Source organism: Cavia porcellus, unplaced genomic scaffold, assembly GCF_034190915.1.
Source record: "Cavia porcellus strain 051 isolate PalLab524CR breed Dunkin Hartley unplaced genomic scaffold, mCavPor4.1 scaffold_17, whole genome shotgun sequence".
Taxonomy (NCBI): domain Eukaryota; kingdom Metazoa; phylum Chordata; class Mammalia; order Rodentia; family Caviidae; genus Cavia; species Cavia porcellus.
Window position 1 is genome coordinate 68,185,696 of NW_026947500.1, and position 23,088 is coordinate 68,208,783.

The 23,088-nt window shown below is 34.9% G+C and overlaps 1 protein-coding gene across 1 annotated transcript; it reads right to left on the reverse strand.

The window, feature by feature from the left end:
* Positions 1 to 7,577: 7,577 nt before the first annotated feature.
* LOC100730506 (olfactory receptor 7G2-like) lies at positions 7,578 to 21,865 on the reverse strand. Its single transcript, XM_003461717.4, has 3 exons — positions 20,922 to 21,865; positions 19,392 to 19,442; positions 7,578 to 8,100 (listed from the first exon to the last, which is right to left on the reverse strand). Exons 1-3 carry the CDS (start codon positions 21,836 to 21,838, stop codon positions 7,578 to 7,580), a joined length of 1,491 nt encoding a protein of 496 aa, XP_003461765.5. The 5' UTR covers positions 21,839 to 21,865.
* Between the last annotated feature and the right edge of the window lie 1,223 nt (positions 21,866 to 23,088).

Below are 23,088 nucleotides of genomic sequence, written 5' to 3' on the forward strand. Positions count from 1 at the left end.
TTCTGCCGCCAGGCTAATATGTCTGCACCAGACTCTGTGTTATTGATTTCCCCGTGGTGGCGGGCCAGCTGTTCTCTGGCCAAACCCAGCAGCCGCGGGGTTTTCTGTACTCACCAGAGTCCGGTGCAAGTCCTCGTTCCAGGACCGCCGCACACCAAGCTGTCCACTTTTCCCGCACGCCCGGCTCAGCGCTGACCGGTCAGATTTCTGTGCACCGTTTAGATTTGAAACGCCAGAGCTTTGTACATCTGCTCTAGTGCAGCGGTGCAGAACTGGCTGCTACTTGGAGTCTCGATCTGGGTCTCAGTTTCCCGCAGTCCCCAAAAGCAACTCAGCTTTTCGTGCTGGGTCCACGAGTCTGTTTGTTGATTTAAGGGCGCGGGATTTGCAGCCTCCGGTCTCAGCACGACTTTAAATCCTCCAGCTGTACTGTCTTGGTTAATAAGAATCGCTATCGATTTGTCTGGTCCTCTCCATGCTGTCTTTTTTTTAAGCTTTGAGTTTGAATTCTCTGGAGAGACTCTTCGCTCGATCCCCTAGCTCACCGCCATTTTCAGACCCCCCCCACAGAACATACTTAAATAAAAACAAAAGAGTTGAAATTATCCCTTGCATGTTGTCTGATCATAGCGCTATGAAATTAGAAATTAATGATAAAAAATACTACAAAAATTTCACAAATACCTGGAAACTGAATATCACACTCTTGAGTAATGAATGGGTCACAGGGGAAATTAAAAAAGAAATTAAGCAATACTTACAAGCAAAAACCCCCACAAATACAACTTACCTGAATCTGTGGGATGCAATGAAATCTGTCTGAAGAAGAAAATTTATTGCATTGAGTTCCCACATCAGGAAAACAGAACGAATACAAATAAATAACCTGATGTTATACCTCAAACATTTCAAAAAAGAAGAGCAGGTCAAGCCCAAAGCCAAAAGCAGGAGGAAATTATAAAAATCAAAGCAGAAATCAATGCAATAGGGGCTAAGGAAACAATCCAAAGCATGAATGAATCAAAGAATTGGTTCTTTGAAAGAATAAATAAAATTGATAAGCCCCTAGCCAACCTTATTTAAAAAAAGGGAAGAAGAAGCTCAAATTCATGCAATAAGGATTAAAAAGGCAAAATCACTACGGACTATATAGAAATACAGAAGATCATCAACATCTATTTTGAAAACCTCTACTCTCATAGGTTTGATAACACAGAAGAAATAGACGGATTCTTAGAAACATATGAAGTACCAAAGCTAGGTCAAGAAGAGGTAAAACTGCTGAATAACCCAATTTCTATTAATTACATTGAAGATGTAATTAAGTCCTTACCTACAAAGAAGAGCCCAGTCCCAGACGGATGCACTGCAGAATTCTACAAGAAGTACAAAGAAGACCTAAAGCTGACATCCTCATACTCTTCAATGAAATTGAAAGGGAAGCAATCCTTCCTAAGTCATTCCTAGAAGCAAATATTATGTAGTACCAAAACCTGAGAAAGACTCAACTAAAAATGAGAAATATAAACCAATCTCCCTTATGAACACAGATGCAAAAATCCTCAATAAAATATTGACAAACAGGATGCACCAAATCTTCAAGAAGATTATACACCATGACAAAGTGGGACTCATTCCAGGCATGCAGGGATGGTTCAACATACGTAAGTCAATAAATGTAATCCACCACATTAATAAGAACAAAAGTAAGAATCACATGATCATATCTACAGATGCAGGAAAAGCTTCTGATAAAGTACAGTATTCATTTATTATAAGAACCTTACAGAAATTTGGAATAGATGATCTTTACCTCAATATAATAAAGGACATCTATGCCAAGTGGCCAAAAATGGAAGTCCTTTAATATCAGGCAGATGACAAGGATGTCCTTTATCACTGCTGCTATTTAATATAGTACTGGAAATACTAGCCAGAGCAATTAGACAAGAGACAGAAATACAAGCATTAAAGATAGGAAAAGAAGAAGTTAAATTATCATTATTTGCAGATGACATGATGCTCTACATAGAAAACCCCCAAAAGTGTATTGAAAGACATTTAGATATAATACATAAATTCAGCAATGTAGCTGGATATAAAGTCAATACTCAAAAATCAATAGCATTCCTGTACACTACAGCAAAGTCACAGAGAGCAAAATAAGAGAAACCACACCCTTCACACTATCAACCAAAAAAAGGAGAATGCTTCAGAATTACTCTCACGAAAGAAGTTAAAGCTCTATATGGGAAAATTATAATACACTGAAAAAAGTAATTGAACTCAATCTCAGAAAATGGAAAGACATCCCTTGCTCGTGGATAGAAGAATATTGTAAAAATGGAATTCTCCCAAAACTGTTATACAGATTCAATGCAATCCCAATGAAAATACCATCAACATACCTCATAGATCTCGAGGAATCACTCCTAAAATTCATCTGGAGCAAGAAGAGACCTAGAATACCAAAGACAATTCTTAGCAGCAAAAGCAAGGCAGGAGGCATCACAATCGCTGACCGGAAGTTATAGCACAAAGCAACTCTAGGAAAATCAACATGGTACTGGAATCAAAACAGAGCTGAAGATCAAAGGAATAGATTTCAAGATACAACCACAACTACAAACAGACTCCACCAACTTATCTTTGATAAAGGGGCCAATCAGGCTCACTGGAAGAAGGACAGTCTCTTTAATAAATGGTGCTGGAACAACTGGCTCTCCATATGTCGAAAACTAAAAGTAGACCCATGCCTATCACCGTATACTAAATTAAAATCTAAATGGATCAAAGATCTGAATATTAAAACAGAAACAGTAAATCTATTGGAAGACAAATTGGATAAAAACTTGATGACATAGGAGTAGGTAGAGATTTCCTAAACAGGAATCAAACCACGTGGGAAACACTTCCCAGAATCAATAACTGGGATCATGTCTTATTAAAAAGTTTCTGTACATCAAAAAATCTCCAGCATAGTGAAAGAAAAGCCTCAAACTGGGAAAAAAATCTTAGTTAACTGCCCCTCAGACAAAGGATTTCTGTCATATAAAGAATTAAAAAAAATCAGACCCCCAAAATTCAAAGATCCAATCCAAAAATGGGCATCTGAGATGAATACACAATTCTCATATGAAGAAATACAAATGGCAAATAAATACATGATAAAAGCTTCACCATCAGTACTTATTAGAGAAATGCAAATTAAATCCACACTAAGATTCCATCTCACTCCTGAAAGAATGGCCAAGATCAAGAAAACCACCAAAAATAAATGCTGGAGAGGCTGTGTTTGAAAAAGGAACTCTCCTGCACTGTTGGTGGGAGTTTAGACTGGTGCAAGTATTTTGGAGATCAGTCTGCAGATTTCTCAAAAAGCTGGGATTGGAATTCCCATTTGACCCTGCTATTCCACTTCTAGGCATATTCCCATAAGACCTGAAAGCATCGTACCATGGTGATATATGTGCACCCATGTTTATAACAGCACAATTTGTAATAGCCAGATCTTGTAGATAACCTAGGTGTCCAACAACTGAGGAATGGATAAAAAGTTGTGGTATTTTTCTACAATGGAGTACTATTCAGCTATCAAGAAGGATCAAATTGCGATATTTATAAATAAATGGGCACAGCTTGAGACCATACTCATAGGTGAAATAAATCAACTTACATGTTTAAATACCAAATACTTGCCCTAGTGTAATAAATGATAAATATACATAAAAGTATGTGTTACACCATGATTCCCCATTTTATTGGGTTGAAGCCTTATAAAGTTTTCACTCATTAATTTGAATGGTTTTATTCTGGGTTTGATTTTATTGTCTGTGATAGTATGAGCAGGTATTTTGAAGAAAACAAGACATCATAATAGCTAGTGCTGATTTAATATAATCTTATTTTGAAGTCCCTTCAAGCTGTTATTCTTCTATCTCCATTGGTTGTATCATGTTGTATCATATTGGATTTTATTATATGTAATAGTATAAAAAATATTCCAGATGTCAACCTCCATGATGACCATAATCCCTAATAGTTTTATGACATTGCTAATAACTGTTCATTCTAAAGAAAATAGAGGAACACACAGCTTTGTGATTGATACTCTACTGACACTGAGAATTTTATTTGTTCTTTATATTGGATGAAAAATGTATTATTCGAGAAGAGGCATTTAATAGAACCACTGATGATACTGTCATTTAAGGAAATTCAAGAACCAAAGAAAAAATACTGACGGGGCTCTATAATTTGGTTTTATTTGTTTGAAATAATATTTTCTTCTTAAAACAGTATAAATGGGCCAAGTGTATGATGGATAATGTATTACAGAAATATGTGAAAATGCCTCATCACCTTACTAAATGTAAAAATGTCTTAGTTTAAACCTTTAAATGAATAGTTTGAGCTTACAAATAATTTTTTAAATGGTTATATTCACATTTAGAAATACTTCAAGGAAGACAACTCCTAGCTCACATTTTTGTGGTATTGGTCACATAGGATCAGTAACTGAAGCATCACTAAAGGGCAACCAGTCTGCTAATTGAGTTTACAATTAAGGAGGTCATCATAGCAATCAGGATTTTGAATCTTTGTTGCTCACACAAAATATTCAATGATTTTCAGTGCTGTATACAAACTAATTACTAATGACAATGGTAGAAATTATATAATTGATTAACCAGATCTGAAGTGTAATTCAAGAAAATTTTAACATCTTATATTTTAAAGTATTTGGTATTTGGTCTAGAAACAGAATCTTCAAAATAAACCCCAAGCAATACCTGTGCTTTGTTCTATTAAGACACCCAACGGAGGATCACAAAAGCTTGTATTTTTATTAACATCTTAATTTAAGATTTCAATATTAATTGATATAATATTATTTTTCTATATGAATTTAGGCAAACTGCAGTGTTAAAAATGTTTTAAATGTTCAAATGTAAGGTTGGCATTATAGAAAAGACTAGACATTAGGTTATTTGTTACTGTGAGAATATCTTTCACTAGAAATTGCTTTTATTTCACATTCATGTGCTAATTTTACACTTAGTGAATATTTATTCCAGTATTTTTACTTTGAGGAGAAAAATACCAAGCAAAATACACAGAGTAGAAACAATCAAAACAAAAATAGTGAGTTGGTACAAGATTTCAGAACAAACCAATAGAAAATCAACAATGACTACCATAGTGTCTCTTGCATTCTTCAAAATAGCTGCCTATACCATCAGATGTAATGAAATCAAATGAAACAAAATATAATAAAATCAATCAAAACAAATCAATGAAAGAAATATAGGGCTTCAAATCAAGATAATAGGAAATCAACAATGGCTACCATAACATACTTTGTTATCTTTGAAATAGCTGCCCATCCCATCAACAGTGACTGACATCCTTCTCTTTAACATAGAATGATAAAGCTTATATAGCACATGAAATATGGAGGAAATTTTATGAAGCTTATATGCTTAGCTTTGATTGAAAATAATGTTGGCCAACGGGTAAGTTGTATGCTATTAACAGGACCTTAACTGGTCTTACAACCATTGCTTTCATTTCTTAGTGAATTCGGTTAAAACAGAACTTATGGTGATGAGGGTCTTTACTCTCTTTGTCTTTGTTTTTCTTTGTTTTTCAGTATAAGCCTGAAGTTTTTCTTGAATACTTGCTTCTTTATTCTTTAGCACTTTGCATGTAGACAACTATTTTTAAATTACAGTTATCATTGATAGTTTCCTCTTTTTTGGGACTGGATATTTTAGTTATGTCTTTTCTCTGTGTAAGTAGTGTAATTTGTTATTTCAAAGAGTACTTTGGATATAGTCTTTTTTAAGTTACAGAACCAGTAATATAAAACTATGTATTGCTTTGGGATATATTTCCTGAGAATTTTTTACTTTCTTATTATGCTTCTGTAAGTAAGTGCATAAGTTTCTTTGAGTTCCCTGAGAATATATTTATTTGAAGATAAGAACAACCCAAATGTATATACAAATGCTACTCTGATTTTTAAACCTCCTTGAATAATTCATGAAAAAGTAGCTCAAATAAAAATAAGCGAGAGTTGCCAGTATATTACAGTGGTAATTATGTATTTTCATAAAAAAGTAAATTCCACTTACGTTTTGTTTTTCTTTTATAATGGCCAGATTATGGTATTTTATTGTTATTGCAATCTATTTTTAAAATAAAATATGTTCTTATTCTGTTTTGCTGGATAGTATCAGGTTCGAAAGTTTAGGCATCAGCTGTGAAGATAATGAGATTCATTATAACGCCCATTCTCGTTGACTTTTATCTACTTTTGAAGACCTACAATGTCTCCAATGTTTTGGTTTTGTCGGTTTTGTTCTTTACTGTTTTGTTCAATTTTATTATAACTAATGATATAGGCAATTCTATTAGAGATAGCGGGAGGCATTATGGTAACCATTGTTGATCACCTTGTATTATGTTTTTACATTATCTATTATGTCCACCCTTTTGATTTGACCGATTCTGTTCTGTTATGTCACATTTGGTTTTACTCTCTTCCAAAAAAGTAAAAAGAACCGTGGGAGCAATGAAACCCAAAATGTGTAATAGTCACTGTACAAAAGAGAGGAAAAGAAAGTGCTCTAAACTATATAACTGCATGTATATTTAAGTGTATAAGATAGAAAATGATATCACAGAGTTTTATTGGATCATTGAACAGAACTGTTTGCAGTATCATTGTTGGAATGTCCACTTTACAAGCTTTAATTTTGTGACTTGAACAATTATCTCTAAGATGACAATATGTAATCCATTAACTAGTGATTTCCTACTGTTTTTTTTTTCTGTAAATCTGTATAACTTGTACCCTTTCTCTGCTTTTTTTTCCTCCTTAAATAAAAAAAAAAGAATGATTATCTGTGGAATAAGGCTTGGTATTGTTTCAGAATGAAGCAGAGGTATTGAATGGGGTCATTTGATAGCACCTCTGGCCTCTATATTCCTGGGAGATCAGTATTCAGTGCACTTAACTAGACCATTATTTTAGTATTCTTCTCCCAGTAGTATAGGTCCTTAAAGACTAATGCAATGTAACTGAAGAAAACAGGGTGGTGGTTTTCTCATTTCTGAGTCTAGACACACAACATTCATTTTCCTCTTATTTCTGCTCATCTGGGCATCCATATGCCCATCACTTCTAACAATTTTTTTTAGTAATGTCTATAGAATAAGTAATAAGGAATGTCTTTAGAATTGCTGACACCTGGAAAACTGGTTCTTTAGGTGTGAAAATGCATCTTATACAAGTAGTTATCAATAATGTAATTGCAAATATTAACCAAAATACTAAAAATATACATATTCTGAGGTGTTCTTTGTATCATTTTATGTTCACTGAGACATAATTTTTTTTTATAATTTGCGAAGGAGATTCTTGGCTATCTATAAATTCAACACTGATTGCAAAAATGTACACGAAATATGACTTCCTATCTTAAATCCCATGAACACTTTTCTCTACATTGTCAGAATGATTTCAAAATTTTTCTTTCACAGATGAAAACTCTGTCTTCATTTTAAGTTACTTATGACATTTCCAGGAAGATGGTGGAGCAGTAAGCAGCAGGGTAAACAGCTTCTCTGAAATAATCCAGATACTGGAATATAGCATCATGAGGATGACAATAAGGAAGGAAGAGAGTCTCTTGGACCAATGAAGAATCTAAAGTGATAACTGAAGCCCATAGAGAGAGTAAAAAAGAAAAATTGATAACAAGGGAGTAGAAGGTAGCACCTTGACCCAGTGCCAATCTTGCTGTGTGAGAGGACTTGTTGGAAACTGGGAATGTAGGGTCATGGTGACTGTGGTGCCTGGAAATCTGGAAGTCCCTGCAAAGAGTTGCAGTGGTGGAGAGGAGCAGCAGACACAGGGACTGCACGGCTGGTGGTGAATGCAGAGGGTTCAGTTCTCCCTTGGGAGAGAGTGATTGGCTGGCAGCCATTTTGGAGTCAGGCTGGATAAAGCCAGAACCAGAATGCAGCAAGCTCCCTCCAGCATTTCTTAGTTGGTGACAATCTGATGGAAACTGCTTGACCTGAGCCCTACGCCTGTGCATATTCCAATAGCCATCACTGAGGTTCTTGATCAGAAATCAGCCTGGGGGTGGTAGCCAACCCCAACACTGCGTGTACTGTAACAGTTATGGTGGGAGCTCTAGCTCTGCTCCCCTGCCTGTACTCTGCAAACCATCATCACAGAACCCCAAAGGTTACCAGCTAGGAGGGAGAAGGTCACCCTGCCCTTGTGTGCACTCCAGCAGACACCAGCAAGCCAAACAGTAGGGCTCACCAAGTGGGCAGACAATGGGCAGCTAGTGCAGTCAGAGAAAGCCAGGAGATCCACTGCCACTTGCTAAATGCCACCACTGGAAGGCCCTTTTCTGTGAGCAGCCATCAGAAGCAGGGAAACACAGCAAGGTAAGCCCTGTGCACCTGTAGGCCACCACTGGAGACCTTTGATTCCTTTGGGCAGCCATCACCCACTAGTAGAATCAGACAAAAACCCCTGTGTGTCTATCACCATCATGGGAGTCCCAGCATAGATACACAGTATAAGAGAAGCATCTCCATCTCCACAGACTCCTGAATATCAGTGAAGCCCCAGTGTAGCTGCATAGGTCTAGAGAAGGCCACTACATGGCCTGCTACCTCCCTTTAAGTCTGGGGTCAGAGCAACACAGATGCCTGTCCCATTCCTCTACATGGTGGAGGGGCAGCCAATGTTGGAAAATCCTGGAGCCCCACAAATAGCTTGTTGGGTGGAATCCAGGAGAATGTCAAGACAAAGGAGCAAAAGGCAATCTCAGACTTCTAGCTCACACAGAACAAGTCTGGGAGATTCAGTCATGGAAGAAAATGGAAATCACACACTTGAAATCTCTGAAAGGATGGCAACTGAAGTAAAGAAACAATTTCATGAGATTGTAAAAGCAATCAAATCAGAGATAATGTCTCAGGTAAAAGAATAAATCACAAATTGACTTAAACAATTGCTCAGCATGTATAAAGTAGGCAGATTTTTTTTAAAAAGAGGAGCATAGGAAAATGATGGAACCTTCAGTGAATATAGAAAGGAATTACAATGCATGAAACTCATTCAAAGAAAGATACTGGAAATTAAAAAGTCAACCAAAAGCTAACAAAACTACTTGAAAGAGACTGAATATAGACTTTCAACCCTTGAAGACAGGATCACAGCTAGTGTTCATGAAAGGAAAGATCTCTTAAAAACTAACAAAGAATCAGGAATCAATTCAATGGCTGCAAGATGATGCAAAGAAGCATAATTTGAGTAGTAGATTAACGTGTCAATTAGCAATTTCCTAGTGTTTATGTTTTTTGAATTCTGTATTGTTCTATTTTTTTTACTTTTTTCTATTTTGTTTTTCTTTCTTTAAATTTTTAGAAAGAGTGGTAGGTGTTGGCGAAGAAGCAGGGGTCAACACAAATGAAATTAAAAGGATATTTACAGAAGTAATAGAAGAAAACTTCCCAAATATGTGAAATGGATCTGACATGCAGTAAGGCATATAGGACTCCAACTAGCCATAATCAAAGTAAATCTACAAACAGACATAAATAACCAAGATCCCAGAAATTCAACAGAATGACAGAATATTAAGAGCTATTAGAAAAGAAACAGTTAACCTATAAAGAAAAACTATTCAGAATCACAGCAGACTTATCAACACAAACCATCAAGTCAAGAAGAGTTTGAAGTGAAATGTTTCAAATCCTGAAAGAAAACAACTTCCAACTGAGACTGATATACCCTACAAAATTATCTTTCAAAATTAATGGAAAAGTATGATACTTTCATGATAAAAAAAAAACAACTGAAAAAACCTATGACTACCAAACCAGCCCTACAGAAAGTGCTAAAGGATATTCTAGAGAGAGATAAAGATGACCATAGTTCCAGCAACAGCAGCAGAGGATGATCACCAAACAAGACAGGCAACTGAATGAAGTGGAGGGCCAAAAACAGGAGGATAGCATGGCAGAGACCAACCAATGTATGCTGGTTGTAATCATTAATGTAGATGGCCTTAATTCAGCAATAAAAAGAAACACAGGGAAAGTGGATCAACAAACAAGATCCATTGATATACTGTATACAAGAAACACATTTAACTGGAAAGGAAATTCATAGACTGAAAATCAAGGGAGAGAACATCATTGCTCCATGTTACAGGCGACCAGAAGAAAAGCAGGAGTAACTTGCCCATCAACTGCAGAGTCAATAAGAAAGATATGGTATTTTCATACAGTGGAAACATACCCAGATATAAAGTAGAATAATCTCGAGGCTCTTGTGGGTAAATGGACACAACTGTAGATGATGCTCATGGGCAAAAGTTTAAACTCATACACATGAACCTTAGCATAAAAAAAAAACAGGATTTAATAGAACCCAAAAGCAACATAGTTACTATAAGGGTGATAGGGGAGGAAACACCTGGAAAGTAAAAGAGGAAACTACTGTTGATTTCTTATTGTCTTATCTTGAACTCTAGTACTATTTTCATAATTTTGTTAGGTTTGGCTTTTTTTCTGTCATGTTTTGTGAGATTTTGTTCTGTCAGGTGATAAGGGCAACTATTTGGAATATAATAAGTATATTATTGTAATCATGGTTTCCTGTTATATTGTTTTGAAGTCTTATAATTTTTTATTCAACTGTTTAATTGCTTTTATTCTGTTTTGTTTTGTTTGATTTTATTATGTGTGATGCTATGAACAGGTATTTTGCAGAAAACGAGACATTATGGTAGCAATTGCTGATTTACTATCATCTTGTTTTGAAGTCCTATCATGCTTTTGTTCTTCTGTTTTGATTGGTTGTATTCTGTTGTATTTTATTTGATTTTACTATGTGTGATAGTAAATAGTGTACATAGGCTACACCCTTCCCCTTCACAGCAGATGTAGCACTGGCAAAATCTCTTTGTCCTCCTTTGCATAGGATGAGGATGTTTGCAAAGAACCCGGGCTCCCTGCTGAGTCTCTCAGTCAACTCTACTAAACTTCTCAAGGGGATACAATGTATCAAAATAAGATTGTAGTAGCCATTGCTCCTTTCCAGTTATCTGATTTTGAAGTCCTGTAATGCTTTCATTCTTTTGAATGACCTTACACTATTTTGCTATGTTTCATATTATTGTATGTGAAGGTTTGGTCAACTATTTTAAAGAAAACAAGATACATTATGGTAGCCACTGTTATTGTCCTGTTAACAGTCTAATTGTAAAGTGTTGTGTTGCTTGCATTGTTCTTTTATGATTTGCTTTGCTTTGTTTGGTTTAGTTTTTGTTTTAACTTTAAAATAAAAATGTTAAGTTACTTATGACAAAATCTCCAAAAATAAAAGTATGCAGAGATGTCCACAGAGTGGGTACCTTTGGTCAGATTACAAACATCATTTTATGGCCTGAAGTGATGATTCATATTAGTGCTCACTTTAATTTAATCTTGTAAAATCAAAGACTACTATATTTTCAACTGTATCATACCATGACAGTTCATTGTGTATGAATTTGCAATTTCTAAGACAGATATTTAAAATTTGGGTCCAGATGGTGGTGCAATATCTCTCTTCGCAAATTTTATGTCATTCAATTTTATTTTTAAAATTATTTTTATTGGCTCAATTTATATATATATATATATATATATATATATATATATATATATAATGATCATAATCATCATAGGGAATTTGTACCTGTGTACAAATTGATTGTTCCTTTTTCCTAAGCCTATTCCTCCCTTCAATCCCTCTTCCTCTTTTTATTTACAATATTTTGCTTTCATTTTATCCTTCTTTTATCATTTTTCCCCTTTCTTGCTTTGTCTTTCAACTATCCCTATTTGAGGAATGTCTTCTGATTTCACAGTTGCTGTTATACACTTGAGGCCTTATTTACATTTTCAGTTTCTCACACTAGATAACAATGAGATATTTATACATGTGTTATGCTTGATACATTGTATCACCTTGAGAAGTTTAGAAGTTTTAACTAAGAGACTCAACAGGGAGCAAAGTTTCTTTGTAAATATCCCCACCCTGTGCAAAGGAAGACAAAGAGATTTTATGAGTGCTACCCCTGTCTTGAAGGGGGAGCAGGTAGCCTCTATACATTATAAGGAAGGAGAAGAGACTTGCTCTTCCCCTTTTTGCCCTGGCTGCTGCTTTGAGCTGTTGCCTCAGTGCCATGCCACCGTGCCTTGGAGCAGGCTGATCATGGACTGAGACCTCCAAAGCTGTAAGACAAATACAACTTTCCCTCCCTAATTTTGGGTGTCAGGTGTTTCATCTCAGCAATGAGGGAAAAGTAAAAATAAGACAATATATGTTTCTGATTAATTTATTTTAATAGTATGATCTCTAGTTGCATCCGTTTACCAGGAAATGTCTCAAGTCCATTATTCTTTATGGATGAGTAATACTTCATTACATAAAAAGTCACATGTTTTATATAAATTCCTCAGTTGAAGGGCATTTCAGTTGTTTCCAAGATTTACCTACTATAATCTGTGCTGCTACAAACAATGATGTGCATATATCACTATGATACGATGCTTTTTAAAAATTTTTCTTTTATTGAAAATATTAGGGCAGAATTTCACTACAAAACAATAGAAGAATAACAACTGTTAATACAATGCATGTTGTGGTCTTGAAAGTAATTATTCAGAGTACAAGATATGGGCATAAAAATCTTTCCAACTGATGTTAGTATAAACCTTCCTCTTCGCTGAACCCTACAGGTATTCTTTCTTCCTTCCTGCTTCCTCCCATCCTAGTTCATTTTTTCTTTTAAACAATTTCTTCCCATTTCACAATATTTATTGTGCACTGTACATTTATTTAGTCTATCAGCACCATAAAACAGCAAGACAAAGCAGTGTTTATAGATGTGAGTCTGATTTATTTCACTTAGTATAGTCTCCAATTGCATTCATTGATCCATGAAAGTATAAAAATTTGCCTTCCTTATGGCTCGGTAGCATCTTGTTGTCTAAAAAGGACATTTGTTATTCATTCCTTGGTTGATGGACATTTAGTTTTTTCCAAGATTTAGTTATTAAAAATTGTACCACTGCAAACATGGATGCACGTGTATGACTGTGGTATAATGTTCTTTATTCTTCTAGGAAGACACACAGAAGGGGAAAACCCACATCCAAAGAAAACTCTTGAGAATATTCTTTCTGATTTTTATACTGGTTGCGCATTTCTGTATTCCCATTAACAGTGGGAATACACAGCCTCTCCAGCATGTATTATTGTTTGATTTTTTTAATGATAATCATTCTTTCTGGAGTGAAATGGAATCTCATTGTTGTTAAATTTGCATCTCTCAAATGACCAGTAATGTTATTTATTCAAATACTTATTTGACATTTGTAGTTCTTCATCTAAGAAGTGTGTATTCATCACAGTACCCTGCATTCCTGGCATGAATCCCTGCCAACCTCATATCATGATATGAGGTTTTCTTGATGACTTGCCACATTCGGTTCTTATTGAGAAGTTTTACTTCTACATTCATTTGTGAAATGGTCTGTGTTCTCTCTCTCTCTCTTTTTTTTTTTTTTTTTTGCTTTGGTCTTTCTCTGTTTAGGTATCAGAATAATACTTGCCTCCAGGAATGATTTAAGGAGTATTGTTTCCCTTTAAATGTTTTACAAGAGCATGAGAAATATTTGCTTTAAATCTTCTCTAAATATCTTACAGAATTCAGCAGTGAATCTATCAAGATATGGACTATTATTGTTGGCAAGTTTTTAACTACACTTTTGATTTCATAAACTGATATTGAGTTATTCATAATTTTTATGTTTTTGATTAAGCTTTGGAAATTCACACACATCAAAAAATCTGTCGATGTCTTCTGTGTTTTGCATCCTATGTGTGTAACCATTTTTTTTTTATCAGTATCAGGGATTGGTGCCTGCTTGCTAGACAGGTGCTTATGCCACTGAGCTAAATCCTCAGTCCCGTGTGTAAAGATTTTTGTGTTTTTTTTTTCTGAATGTGGTAAAATACAGCAAAATAAGAACAAAGCCAATCAAAACAATGCAGTGAAACTGGTACAGAACTTTAGGGCAGGATACTGGAATAACAGTAATAGGTTTCCATAGTGTATCTTGTTATCTTCACAATAGTATCCATTCAATCAGGTATAGCAAAGTCAAACGAAAAGCAGAACATTATAAAGCCTATCAAAACAGAATATTGAATACAACAAGACAATTAATCAGAACAAAGCAAAACAGTGAAAACAGTATTTGTCTTCAAAGAGAAGATAGAAGAAAATCCCCCATATTTGCTATATTGCATATGGTCATTCCCCAAGAGATGCTCACATCTCTGGTCTAAGGTCAGCATAATCAGCTCAATAATACCAGCATTCAGTTGCCTTATGTGCTTTAGTAGTATCAACTCTGGCTGTCCTCGACACCATCCAGTTGCTAAAGGGGGCGGGAATGGGACAGTAGATTCTCAGCCTGTGCACCGGTAGTCTGTGATTCTGGTGCACCCACTGCTCACTTGTGCCACTGCTTACCGGGAAGGAGGGCTTGCTGCTTTCCTGTTCATCCCTCCAAATTCCAACATGGTTGGATCTCAAAGACGCTGACTTATTCTCTTCCTGGTGCATCTGCTGCTCACTCATGTCACCTTACCAGGAGGGAGGACATGTTGCTTTCTTTTACAGTCCTCCAAGTTCCAGCAAGACTCAAGATTTTTGAAATAGGTAATCTGAATGTACACAGGGCCTATAGTTACTTCACCTTTTCATTCCTCATTGCATAAATTAGACTTTTTTCTTTCCTCTTTTTTAAGGTTCTAAGTGTCTATCAATTTGATATATTCTTTCAAAGAACCAACTCTTCAGTTCATTAATTATTTTTGTTTTTAACCTCAATTGTGTTAATTATTGCTCTGATCTTTATATTTCCCTCCCTTGTAGGGCTATGGATAAAACTTACTCTTCCTTTTCTAGAAACTTGAAGTGTAACATTAGTTTGTTTATTCATGCTCATTCTGTATCTTGATGTGAGCACTCACCTTAAAAATTTCCTTCTTAGTATTGCTTTCATTGAATTCCACAGCTTGTATCTACATTTTCCTTTAATGGTAAATATTGTTTAATTTCTTCTCTAATAGTATCTATGTTCCACTGATTGTGTAGGATAATGCTACTTAATTTCTACACATTTGTGTAGTTTTTATGGTTTCTTTTGACATTAATTTCCAATTGCATTGCACTATGGTCAGACAATATGCATAGGCAAATGGAAATTTTGCATTTGCATTTACTTAAGCATGTGCTGTGGGTTACAATTTGGTCTAGTTTAGGAAAACTCCAAATTGCAGCTGAGAAGAATGTGTAGTCCTGCATTGTTAGGTGGAACGATGTGTAAACATCTCCTAGTACATTTGTTCACAAGTTTGACTTAGTTTTGATATTTCTTTGCTGCTTTTTGTCTAGCTGATCTATCTACAATGGTGTTATTGCTTGTCTGATGTTATCACTTCTATTAATATTTCTCATATAATTGTGTGCTTCTGTATTTAGTGCAGATACAGTTATGATTGCTATAATTTCCTCTTGAAATTTATCTCTAACATATATAGCGACCTTCTTGATCTCTTTTTATCATTCTTGGTTTGAATTTCACATTGTTCACAACCACAATAGCTACACCTGAATGGTTTACTGGGCTCCTGTTGCATAGAGTATTGCATAGATCATTGTTTCCCAACCTTTGTCTTTCAGCCTATGAGTTTCTCTTTTAATTAAATGCGTTTCTGGTACTGAACATATTGTTGGATTTTTTTCTTGATGTATTCTGCAAATCTGTTTCTTTTCTTTGGTGAATTGAGGCCATTTTCATTGATGCTAATATTGACACGTATTCACTTATCTTTGCCATATTACATTCCTGCTGTTGGCTATCTGGGATTTCCCTTTATTTAATGTTTTACCCTGACTGGTAATTTATTTCTGTTGATGTTCTTGGAATTGTGATTTTTAAAAATGTCTTCCCAGGATATCTTGCAGTAGTTATTTGAGGGTTGGTTTGGTGGTCATAAACTTTTTTTGTAATTCTTTGTTAGGGAAGTATCTTTTTTCTCCATCAATTGTGAAAGGTAGTTTTTCAGTGTACATCAATTTAAGTTGGAAGTTATTTTTTAAGGGTTTGAAATACTTCACTCCAAGTGCTTCTTGAGTGTTTGTATTGAGGAGTCAAAATAGAAAAAAAAGAAAAGGAAATCTGTTTATAAAGGAGTGTCCACCCACCTGCTTTTATCCTGTGTGTCTTTGTCTCCAAGCACAAAGGTGGTTCATCTAACTTACCACTGGATGATTCATATTGTTAATGTTGCTTCAGAATTTTTTAGCCCACTTGTACTGCATCTTCATGCTGTGCACCATATTCCGGGTCCTAACCTGTGGCTGACCTTCCCCTGGTCATGTGGTCTCATCAATGTGTGAGAGAGGAACCAGTCTTTTGGATTCTTCCTGGGCTGGTTGCCAGGTCCCACAATACAGGGGAAAGGAATCCATCACTGGATGCTTCCTGGGATGATAGCTGTTAGTGAGAATTTTTGTGCCTATGTTCATTAGGGTATAGTTTTATTTTTTTGTTGAATCCATCGCTGGTTTAGTTACTAAGGTAATACTTGCTTTCAAGAATGATTTTGGAAGTATTGTTTCCCTTTGAATTTCATTAAAGTGTTTCAGCACTGGTGGCTTTAGATCTTCTCTAAATTTCCTGTGGAATTCAGCAGTGAACCCATCAGGACATTGGCTTTTATTTGTTCAGTAAGTTTTTAAATACATTTTCAGTTTCACTGACAAATAGTGGGTTTTAGAATCCATATATCTTCTTCTAGTGGTAATTCATTGTCAATTATTGTGTGTTTTCCAACTTATTAGAGTACATGTTTTCCAAGAAGGTAAAGATGATCCTCTGGATTCCTGCATTATCTGTTTTGTTTATATTTCAAATTATTTGAATTTGAGTCTTTACTTTTGGATGAGATAAGCTAAGCATTTATCAGATGTACTTAGCCCTTCAAAGAACCAACTCTTTGATCATTAATTCTTTGCATTGCTTTTCTAGTCTCCAACTCAATTTGTGCAGCAATTTTTATAATATCTTTGCTTGTACAAGCTTTGGATTTGGTATGTTTTTTGCTTAGAAGTTTGAGATTCAACATTAAGTTGTTATTTGAATTCATTCTGTTTTCCTGATGGGAGAATTCTTCACTTCTTTCATTGCGTACCATAAATTCATATAGAATGTATTGGCATTTTCATTTAATTGTAGAAAGAACATTTGATCTGTGAGCCATTGGATGTTCAGGAGGATGTTCTTTAATTTCTAGTTACTTATGTAATTTCAGTAGTTTCTTTTAATATTGATTTTTATTTTTTTGAACTATTCTCTGATAATACAAATTAGATAATTTCAATTCCTTTGCATTTACTTAAGGATATAATATGGCCTTTACGGGGCCTACTTTTGAGAATGTTCAGTGAGAACTGAGAAGAAAGTATATTACGATGTTGTGGTTGGAAGATTCTGTAGACAATTGCTAAGAAAATTTCTTCACAGATTTTCTTTGCTTCTGATATTTCTTTACTAATTTGGTTGTCTCAATTATCTTCCTATTTCTGAAAGTTGGACATTAAAGTCCCGTATGACAATTGGTTGCTTTTTTATGTCTATTAATATATTTATGTAGTCAGGCACACCCACATTTATATTGTTTTTATCTCTTCATCTAAGAGTTTTACCTTAAAAAGTACACAGTGACCTCTTTCTCTTTTGATCAGTCTTGGATTTAAGTTTACATTGTCTGCAAATAGAATATGTGCCACTGCTTTTTACTACATTGCTGTCACAGGGAGTATTGATTTTCATGTTTGACTTTTAGTCTACAAATTTGTTTTTCAGTTAAATCTGTTTACTGAAGACCCCATATTGTTGTATTTTGCTTCTTCATACATTTTGCTGGTCTGTTTATTACCTGTAGTTTTAGTTGATTTTCTCTGAGTAGCTCCAATGTGGCTCCTCCTCTATTGAGACATGTCAAATCCTCCTTATGTGTCAGATTTATTTCACTGAACAGTGTGGTCTCAAGTTGTATCTGTTTTGATAGAAATGTCTCAAGTTTATCCTTCTTTATGTATTTTAACTCATTTTAAATAAAATTTTTATTCCTGTGATTTGCACTATTATACATCCTGAATTAGCCCTCTGTCAGATGTGTAGCTGGCATTTATTACTTCCCATGGTATGAACTGTCTGTAAGTTGTAGTGCTTATTTTCTTCTCCATTTAGAAACTTTTAAATTTGATATAGTCTAATACATCAGTTTTTGGTTTTGTATATTCTACTTTTTGGCGAATCATTTAAAAATCTTTGCCCATGACAATGTGCTGAAGAATTTCAGTGCTTTTAGTATTTTCATAGCTATACATTTTAAATTGTAGAGATTAAAACATTTAGATTTGATATTTATAATTGGAATTAATTAAATCTATATTTTCATTTTTGTACATTTTATGAACTTTAGAAATATAACTTCATTCAAATGTTGACTATTACCTACACCCAGGACTGTGAGTTTGAACATTTTAATGTTTAAGAAAAGTCTTGAATGGAAAACTTAACAAAGATGATTGTTGGCCTTGATATGGATCTGCAATTTTGTGTATTTTGCCAAGAAACAGAATTCAATAAACTGTAGTCAGCAGTAAATACTACAATACTGATTTGTGAGGGCAACTGGAACTGCAAGTGAGTAGTCAAACCTGAGTATGTTTGGATAGACCTCAGAAAAACATGGGAAAGAAATCAAAGTGTGTATAAATGTTGCTAGGAAAACTTTTGCTTCTAAAGACACAGAGGATGGGGCTGTAGCAATATTAGGCTGAAAGAGCTGGCAAGGTTCTTTTTTAAATTTATATTTAGAATTAATTCATGTACATTTAAAAGCACCAGATTTTACATTTCACCTTAGGGCATCTCCTGAGGTGATCAGTGAGTTGTACCAGCTTAGAAATACAGGAATGTCATCATGATCCCTCCATTTCCCTTCTGAAAATATCTACCTGAGTAGGCAGACATTATTCCTTAGATTTCAAGTTCTTCATTCTTTGAGCACATGAGACCATAACAAGAGGACCCAGGAAATATGCTTTTATAACACTTATGTATTATATTTGTTACTTTCATTGGTAATCTTTACAATTACATAAATGTCACATCACTACTCTATTTTTTAAAAAAAAATAGAATGAGGAAATTTGAAAAACCCTGAATAAAAATAAAAGCAACAACTGACTAATATGCTGTAAGTTAATCTAAGATGAGAAAGACAAAATCAAATGGCAAGATGAAGGAGATTGCAAAAAGAGAGAACAGACATTTAAGTAAATAGGCCTGCACATGTCAATGACTGTTAGACATAAGGAAATAAAAAATTCTAATATATACAAATGGGAATCAGTGAATTCACACTGAACACAATACATGTTTGAAGAAAATAACTTGTATTTACCAAATTTCTTAGCTCTCTAGCTTCATGGAGGAAACTTACTTGAATTTGTCAAATTTCTTAGCTCTCTAGCTTCAATAAATCTACATCAAGATATAGTTTTCATTATCATCATGATGTGATATTAAATATTCTCTTAGGCTTATTCCCAGTGGTAGAAAAGCAAGTACCAGATTATCTAAATGTCAGAAACTCTGCCTAGTTCTTATTATCACTGCACAAGTAAGAATAGAAAGTGAGTAAGGGATATAGCTCAGCAGTATGGCTCTTCTGTACCATGCAAAAGCCCTATGGTCAGTCTTCAATAATGTGGAAAAAACATGAGAGACATAGGGCAAGCAAAAGCAAGAGTGACAGTGAGACAGAGTGATGAATATTGAAATTGAATGAATGACAATGAATGAAATATTGCCACTAAACTTCAAAATATGATGCAATCTCTGCAGTTCAATGATGAAAAAAATATAGATACAGAACTAATTTATTGGCTTTAAGCATTGTGTTCAAGAAGAAAATATGAAATAACTTGTTAAATCACATATAAAAGAGTGATAATGCATTCAATTAATCTGTTGATTGGCATCTGAGCTGTTAGCTGTGACTTGGGCTGTTGTAAATATGCTTATGCAGAAAGAGAAATTGGATTAGTGCAATGAGTTTCTAAATGGAAGTGTTTTATACATTTGTCCATATAAGACAGATGGGTGAATAAAGATAATGTGGTATATTCACACAATAGAACATTATTTTATCACAAAGAATAATAAAATCACATCACTTGGAGGAAATACATGAAATTTGACAACATCGAACTAAGTGAAAGAAGTCAGACACGGAAATTAAATATTATATAGTTTCTTCTTCGCAATAATTCAAAAATATAAATAAATGGATGAGTGAGTGTAATAATGGAGAGATAGTAGAAAATAAGAAAACGTTTTGAAAGTGGTAAAGTGTGTCAAAATGAAGGATGAAGTGAGGCAGGAACAAACAGCTTGAAAATGAAAAGGATAAAAAAGAACGAGGGAGTGAGGATTTAGCTCAGTGGCACAGGTGCTTATACCTGGAAAGCATGAGGTTGTGAGTTTGATTTCCAGTACAAAAAGGGCAGAGTGAATTTGTAGTCTGTGTTGAAATGTATTTAGACTTCCCATTATGCAGTCATTTTTAAAGAAATATACTGATGGAGAATCAGAATTCTGGTTCATCACTATTTCTGTCATTTTAGGTGATATTAGGAACTCAAGCTACAAGTAGTTGACATAATCACAGTAAAGAAGGTTTACCAGTGAGGAGATGTGTCAAGGATTCCCTCATTTCCTTATTCCTCAAACTGTAGATAAAGGGGTTCAGCATTTGAGGAATCACAATGTACATCATTGAAGACACTATATTCTTAACGGAAGAGCCTTTAACTGCAGAACTCAAATACACACCTAAACCTGTCCCATAGAATAAAGACACGACTAAGAAGTGAGACCCACAGGTGGAAAAGGCTTTATATCTTCCACTCACAGAAGGAATCCTCAGAATAGAAGAGATAATTTGAGTATAAGAAAAAATAATCCCACATAAAGAAATCCCAGCAAATATGCTAGTCCCTAAATTCATCAGCAGAAAATTAATGAGGGTGTCAGAGCAAGAGAGTTTTATGACCTGAGCAAGCTCGCAGAAGAAGTGGGAGATTTCCAGGTCTGTGCAGAAGGACAGCCGCAGCACCATCAGACTGTGAGGCAGAGCATTCACAGTAGTCATGATCAGGGAGAGCAGAACCAGCGAGACACAGTGTAGCAGGTTCATGATGACTGTGTACGTCAGAGGGTGGCAAATGGCCACATAGCGGTCATAGGCCATCACTGCAAGGAGACAATTTTCCAAACCACCAAAAATCAACACAAAGCTAATCTGGGAGACACAGCCTGTGTAACTGATTCGCTGATCCTGTGTTTGGATGTTCACCAACATCTTTGGGATCGTGGTTGTGCTTATACAGATGTCAGTGAACGACAGGTTGGAGAGGAAGAAGTACATGGGTGTGTGGAGGTGGGAGTCAGAGCTGACCGTCAGCATTATGAGCAGGTTTCCCAAGATGGTTATCAGGTAGATAGACAGGAACAGGCTGAAGATGAGGGGCTGTAGGTTTGGATCATCTGTCAGTCCCACAAGAAAGAATTTGAAGACAGGTGTTTGGTTTGTAAGCTCCATTTCAATAGTATATCATGCAGAAAACATGTGGCAAAAATATGAAATGAATGCTTTCTATACAAGCAAAAGAAGCACCTGGCAGCAGAGTAGGTTTAAAAATCTTGGCACATTTTTCCACTAACAGTTGATAGTGTCTGGAGATGAAGAACAGAAAAATATGTTTCAAATAACACTCCAGCTGAATTTCACGCCTCTACAATTTGAGAACAAGAGCTTTAAACAAGCAAATAAACAGACTGCCATTTATTTTTGAATGGCACAAATATGCAAATATTTGCTTACATTCTCTCTATTTTTCATTCTACCCAATTTCTATATTGTACTCTCTTTGTTATCACTAACATTTTTTCATTTATTGTGTCAAGTGCTAAAGTTTTAACCAGAGTAATGCATGGATATTCCATACTTTCATGCCAAAAGAAAGATATTGATGAATTTACTAACTCTCCTTTGCAGAATAAATCTCCAAATGTTTGACACCATAGATGAAGGGCTTCTCAAATTACAGATGAATCAGTTAACATTTTAGTCTCATAGACACAGGATAGCATGTCATAAACATGATCTTTGGCAAAGATTGGAACAGAATTCAGATTGACTGAAAGTTAACATTCAGTTAACTCTGCTGTCTCTGAAGAGTGAAGAATTAGCCTTCCTAAATGACCCAGAAAATATTATAATTCCCCCTAAATAAGTCTGCCTGAACATATTCTCTAGTGATTCCTTGATTTTTAGATGAGTCTACTACTCCACCATCGATTCAAGCAGGCATGGAATTATGAGTGCCTATGATAGGAAAACTTGATGTGAAAAATTCCACACCATAAGAAAAATCATAAGTACTTTGAGCCATTATATATATATAGCTATAGATTATGCATAATAGATCAGATAATAATGTAAGACCTCCAAATAATAAATATTTCACTAATTTTACCTATTTTCTTTAGCTATTTTTATTACAAGAAACAATAAAGACTACTTTCAGGCCCTCCCTGTGTTTACTTAGACTAATTTTATTATATTCTTTCTCAGGATAATTATCACACAACCATGTTATATGTTATTCTCCCACAATTTTTATTATGTTTAGTAGTATTTTTCCAAGTAAATAAAATATGCAATATGTTGCCTTTTAGATACTTCTTTACATAGACCCTAATATATGTGCTGTTGATATTTGGCAGTACCCCTTCACAAATTCTAATTACCAGATTATTCCACCATACTGTCACAATTTACATTATGTT

Excerpts from the sequence above, each read along its gene's own strand:
- LOC100730506 (XM_003461717.4), bottom strand. The coding sequence starts at position 21,838 with ATGGAGCTTACAAACCAAACACCTGTCTTCAAATTCTTTCTTGTGGGA. Across the intron at positions 19,443-20,921 it reads TCCTTGACACATCTCCTCAC|TAGATTAACTTACAGCATAT; the intron begins TGGTAAACCTTC and ends TCTTTCTCATCT. Across the intron at positions 8,101-19,391 it reads TGCTTTTATTTTTATTCAGG|GCGTAGGGCTCAGGTCAAGC; the intron begins GTTTTTCAAATT and ends GAATATGCACAG.